General features: G+C 48.6%; 1 protein-coding gene across 1 annotated transcript in view; it reads left to right on the top strand.

The window, feature by feature from the left end:
• The first annotated feature begins 995 nt into the window (after window positions 1-995).
• The window catches only part of RELL1 (RELT like 1), a 63,628-nt gene continuing 58,623 nt past the window's right edge, over window positions 996-6,000 (top strand). The window contains 2 exon segments of the mRNA XM_032334066.1: window positions 996-1,389; window positions 1,391-1,781. Of these exon segments, the coding sequence (XP_032189957.1) occupies window positions 1,339-1,389; window positions 1,391-1,781 (442 nt within the window). The 5' untranslated portion in view covers window positions 996-1,338.

Genomic DNA, 6,000 nt, shown 5'->3' with positions numbered 1-6,000 from the left:
CTTAATGATTTTTGAACCAAGGGCCCTGCATTTTCATTTGACACTAGGCTCTGCATATTATCATAGCTTGTTCTGGCTACAACTTATAGTTTACAGTTAATTTACAGTTAGTTTACAGTTTAATTTCTAGGCCTAGGACTCTCTCCCTTTTTAAGTTAAAAACCCACATGGACCTTTTCCCTCTGCAGCCATTCTGTTTTAGAGTGGGATAAAACTGCTTCACCTGCCAGAATGCAGGGTGTGTCCACAACTGTGCCTAGGACACACAGCTCCTGGCCTTGGCTTTCAAGGGTAGGGGCTCCCAACCCTCAGCCCCAGCTCTCTGTAGTGGCCCAAGCTTCTGTCCTGGGGATTCCCACATCAGTGCAAGTGTTTGTTTAGAGTCCATGTTTGAGGACTTTTCAAAAGAAAATTGGAAGGTGACAGTCAAACCATGCAAGAGTCCCATTCTGTGAAAGAGACCAGTACCTCACCCTCCTGGCCATGCCTGTCATCTTGAGTGTTACTGAAGGCCTTAACCAGCTGGCTTCAGGGGTCTCTCCAGTGCAGTAAAGAGGGAACTACTCAGAAAGGCTCTTATCTAATCAATGCACGTGATGATTCAACTTCAAAGCCAATTCGGACTCTCCGTGTGTGCTGTCATGGAGCAGGGCGCTGAGGGCACAGCAGTGACCAAACACCATGAAGACGAGTTAATTTCCATTTTATGACAGTGTCCCGTGGGTCTACTCAAAGGCCGGTGGAATGGGGACACTACTCACCTCACAGAGCTGGCCTGAGACTGTAAGAAGATGGTAAGTGACGAGGTACTTAAAGAGTTATTTTGTTAAAGTATTTGCACATTGCAGCCTGGGCACACGATTTTAAAAAGAAAGCAATTTGTTCCTGCAGGTATGCATAGATTTATTCCCCAAAGGGAGCAGCTTAGAGCAAAGCGGAGATAGGAAGAAATTTAAATGATGTGCCTTTTCCTCTCATTTTCAAACAGTGAAACTTCGCGGACAGCGGGGCGCCCCTCTCTGGACCAGCCACGGAAGGGAACGCCAGCTGAAGAGAAATGCCAACAAAGAATTAAGATCGTGCCCACTCCGATGGTGGTCAAGTCCGGCCGTCTAGAGTTTCCTGTCCCGCTCTCCCTCTTCCTCCTCTTCCGCCCGCCTGCTCTCAGCGAAGGGCAGAGGAACCGCCAACTCCCTCCCCCCTCCCCTGGCTCCCGCGCAATCCCCGCGTCTGCGCTGAAACCCGACTCCGAAACGGAGCGGGCGCGGCGAGAAGAGGCGGGACCAGGCAGAAGTGGGCGGGACCGGGGAGGCCGGAGGGAGGCGTGGTCGGACCTCGATGGGCGGGACAGGATGGGCGGAGTCTAGGCCTAATCCGAGCGGCCCAGGCTGCGGTGGAATTTAGAAAGAAAGCGGGTGCCGCGGGGCGAGGCGGGGCCAGGCTGCGATGGGCGGGGACGAGGGCGGGGCCACACGTGGAGTTCGGCTGAGGACAGGCGGAGCCCTGGGTTTGGCGGGGAGAGGCGGGGCCAACCAGGTGGGTGGGGCCGGAGAGGAGAGTCCTTTACGGGGCGGGGTTCACCGCGCGCGGGGGCTGAGCCCTGCTACTCGGTCGGTGGCCGGCTCTGCAGCTGCACTGCCTGCAGGATCCCGGGACGCGGCGCCCCGGGGGTGGAGGGCGAAGGAACGCGGCGATGGCCCCAGGAGAACTCTCGGGGTCCGCGGTCCTGGCCACCGCCGTCTTCGTGGGATGCACTGTGAGTTCGCCGCTAGTGGCCCCGGGTGAGTGTCCCATCGGGGCCTGGGCGCTGGGGAGGAGACGGGGGTCCGTACGGCAGCCCCGCTGGGCCCTGAGCTGCCCTCGCCCTGGCACAGCCGCGGGATCCCGACACTGAACATCTGGCTGTTGGAGAGTGGCCCGGGCCGGGTGCGGCGCGGGGCGACCGCTCCCGTCCCTCTCTTCCCGCTTGCCCGGGACCCGCCTTCCCTTCTCTCCCGCTCCTCTGAGGACCTGTTACCCCTAGCCCGCCCCTCCGAGCTGTCCGGGGTGTAGGGACCGGGCCTGGCTTGGCTTCCTCCGGTTGCGCTTCCCGCCCGGCTGAGCACTTTGGAGCCCCGCGGACCCCTTGCCGCGCTTGTCCTCAAAGGCCCCGCGAGCGGAAGATCGACACCAGCGACCGGGTGCTCTGTCGTAGCTCCCCCCTCCTTTGTTTTATATTTTAAGACCTTGGGGAGTTCCGTTTCTTTCCTTTCCAAGTTTTCATTAATTTCAGTGGTTGATGAATTCTTGTAACAGGTTGGGGGCTTTCCGATGTCTTCCCCACATATCCTGGATAAATCAGGCTTGGAAAAAGGGAAGGCGCGTTTGTAAACGTACATTTTTTTTCTTCTTTGAGTCAATTCCTGTCACCACAAAGGAACCTTCTGTGGTCAGAGCAGGAAGCCACCAGCAGAGACCATAAAGTGTTGTCTTCAATGACGACTTCGGAGCAGGAGTTTTAATTGAAATCTGAGAGGAGGTGTAACTTTTATAGAAGTCCAGCCTTACACTCTTGTTTTTGTGGCTGTAGACCCCAGGGATTCCTTGCCACCGGTTTCCCTCTTAATTGCCACTTGACAGCACTAGTTAAAAAATAATAATAAACGCATACCTTCTTGGCCAATTGGGGTTACCACAGCTTGGAATGTTACGTCAGCAAGCTCTTCCAAGTCTTCACGTCCAAATAATAAGCATCTGGAAGCGTTCCAACCGTGACTATCTGCTCCATAAAAACACATACACTGCTCTTTACTCCCAAGAAGATTCCAATCGCTTATAGTTTTAAAACTGGCTTATCACTTTGGTCTTCACTTTTTCATAGAAAACAGGACATGTTAGGAAGGCAACAGGATGGAGACTATGTCTCTTGAGCCTTTATTAGCAGACCCGTATTTCCTTCAGTCATCCCTCCTGGGGAAATGGAGGCTAGTGACATGTATTACTGGTTGGGAGATTTTGGTTTCCCCCCGGTGTGTCATTGCTGAGACAAGTAGGTGCGTCTTCAGGTTCAAATTGGACTTGGGGTTGTAGACAGTACTGAGTTGCCCCAGAATTTGAATAGCTTAACCTGGGAGTAAAATTGTTAGGAAAAAATAAAATCAGCATTGGATGCAGGTAATCAGCTATCAGCGAGGGATGGCCATTCCTGGGGTAGGTTTGTGTTTCGGTGGATCTCTGAGCGATGTTCTGCCCTCAAGTCTGGAGTGTGACGAAAAAAGTTCCCACTGAATTGTAGAGCAGTGTTTTTTGATGAAAGTTTACCACTGAAGAAGAATTAAGTATCTAAAAAGAGTACTGAGTACAAAGGTGCCCGTGGGACTTGAGGCTTGTATGAAGAAAAGATGTCCTGACCAGCTAACATCTGGTCCTCTTGGAGTCTCTGACGGTATTAATGTTTATAGGGAATGTTTTAGGAAAGCAGGGAGAAGGAGATAGGCAGCAGTGTTGAGTACTCAGCTGAGTCGGGCGATTCATATGCTTTCCGTACACTTACTTCTCAGAGCCCTGTGATGTTCTTACTTACCGGGAGGCAACTGAGGCCCACAGCAGTCAAATAATTGGCCCAGTCACACAGCCCATGTATCAGTCCTTCAGTCAGAGAAGCAGAACCAGTAGGAGGTGTGTGTGTGTATCTTTATACGTATCTTCGATAACCTAGCCTGCCTAATTCCAAAGTTCATTCTCTACCGTACACCACGTCTCCCCAGAGAGAAAATAGAACGGAAATAAACCTCAGCAGTCTTGTTGAGATTCTAAGATAGGGACCGTCGGACATCCTAAAATTGTAAGCATGTGGTTAGCAGAAGCTGGGAAGCAGAGAAAAGGACAGATAACTTCACAGTGGGTAGTGACAATGTCTCTTTCTCTTCCTGCTTATGAGAAGAATCTCATTAAACTTCTGTCTCTCAGAAGCAGTATTCGAAACTATATGCCACAGGCACCAGAAGGGATGGTTTTCCACATCTTGGCTTATTTATGCCCTTAAGGTCTCTGGTTACTCAATCCTTGGGCTTATTAGTTTCTCTTACTAGGCAATGGGCATGGCCTTCTGGAAAGGAGTGGGTGGAAAACGTTCCCGAGCTGGTGAAGAGAGAAGGGCGCTCTCCTAGAGCATTGTGGGCTTTCATCCAGCCTCCTGACTCCTCGTCTGATGCTAACGATAAGCTTTATTAAATTCTGGGTTCTCCTTTGGCCAGGTAGCACCCAAGCTGTGTGGTCACATAATAAACATAGCCTGTGGTTGGAATGTTTTGAGCTTAGGCGTCCATACCCAAATCTAATTTAAAGAGGAAATGAAAACTTTGAGAAGTGCCTGTCATTCTCTGCTCCCACTTTTGCCCTCCTAAAAGAAATTAATCAAACAGATGATTTGGGAGTTTCAATAGTTGCATTCAAAGGAGATAGGCCAAAGCCTCAGGCAATAGAAACAAAAATTTCATTGTTACTTTTAAAAGAATTTGGCTCTGATGCTGAAGTTTACTTACATGTTAAGACAAAAGAGAAATTATTTAAAACTGACAAAAAATGATTTAAACTGTCATTGGTTGAAACTACTATGTTGAGTGTTTCTAATTACTTTAGAGCCCTACAGTAACTGGTAAAGATTTGGTGGGCTCCTGATAGCAGGTAGAATAAGGAATCTGGTGTGCCAACAAGGACTAAAATTAGAATCTGGAGTTGGTTCATTGTAGACATTTCACTCTTTCTGGAGGAAGGACTACTGTGTTTGTCAAACCTATCTTGGGGCAGGCTCTGGTCCAAGTGCTCAGATCATTTAATTCTTCAGCACCCTGTCAGCTGTGTGGTTTTATTCCTGTATTTATAAATGAGAAAATCGGGTATCCGAGAAGTTAACTTGAAAGAGTCACACAAACGTTCAAGTTGGATTTTGACCTTGAGTCAGGTCTGTTCACTTCTGAAGCCTATTTTTATTATTAGTAAGTCATTTTGGTTTTCTTGCTAGTGAGAAATGTCTCTTTCTATGAAGATACTTATAAAGAAGCACCAACAAATAGGCTAATGGCACGATATAGTGGAAAGAGCCTCACGTTCTAAGACAGCCCTGGCCTGGAAGTCAGGGAGAGCCCCTGCCACGTCGGGGAGTGTGACTATCTATGACTCTATTTTCCCGACTGTAAAATGGGTGTGTGCCAGCTCCTGTCGTTGTCCGCCTTACCGACTGCCAGTGAGCATCAAATGAGCTGCTGTCTCTGAAAGGTCTTTGCAAATGGCAAAGTGGCATATCTCTTATCCTTTGTACCGTTTCTTTCTGGATTTCTTCCCCATGGTGTCCAGTAGGCTGGACTTAAAATGTCAGCTGAATTGTCCAATAAATGTAGACCACACGTCCTATAAGGTTGTCATTCTGGAGGTGGCGGTGGGTTTGCAAAGATGGGTTCATTGTACATTTATAAAAGCCCAGAGTGACACCTCAGATTCATGAATTTGTTGCCATTGACTGGGAGTTATGCAGACAGGACTTCTTTTTCTATTTCCCTTCGGTTAAAATACACTACTCTTGGCCCTTTTGGAAAATTCTCCCCAAGATTTAAATATTTAAAGGGGAGAGACAGTCACCCTTTGATCCTGTGACTCCTTTTAGTTTTTGTCTCTCTCTCTCTCTCTTTTTTTTTTTTTTGGCTTGGATAGGATCATAATGCAAATATAATTTTATATCCAGTGTTTTCCTTCCATCCTTCCTTCCTTCTTTCTTTCCTCTCTTTCTTTATTTTTAAGATTGGGGCACCTGGGTGGCTCAGTGGGTTAAAGCCTCTGCCTTCAGCTCAGGTCATGATCTCAGGGTCCTGGGATCAAGCCCCTCATCGGACTCTCTGCTCAGTGGGGAGCCTGCTTCCTCCTCTCTCTCTGCCTGCCTCTCTGCCTACTTGTGATCTCTGTCAAATAAATAAATAAAAATTTTTAAAAACGTTTTTATTCATTTATTTGAGAGAGAGAGCACAA

This window comes from Mustela erminea, chromosome 2 (genome assembly GCF_009829155.1).
Source record: "Mustela erminea isolate mMusErm1 chromosome 2, mMusErm1.Pri, whole genome shotgun sequence".
NCBI lineage: Eukaryota > Metazoa > Chordata > Mammalia > Carnivora > Mustelidae > Mustela > Mustela erminea.
This window is presented reverse-complemented; position numbering and strand designations above follow the sequence as displayed.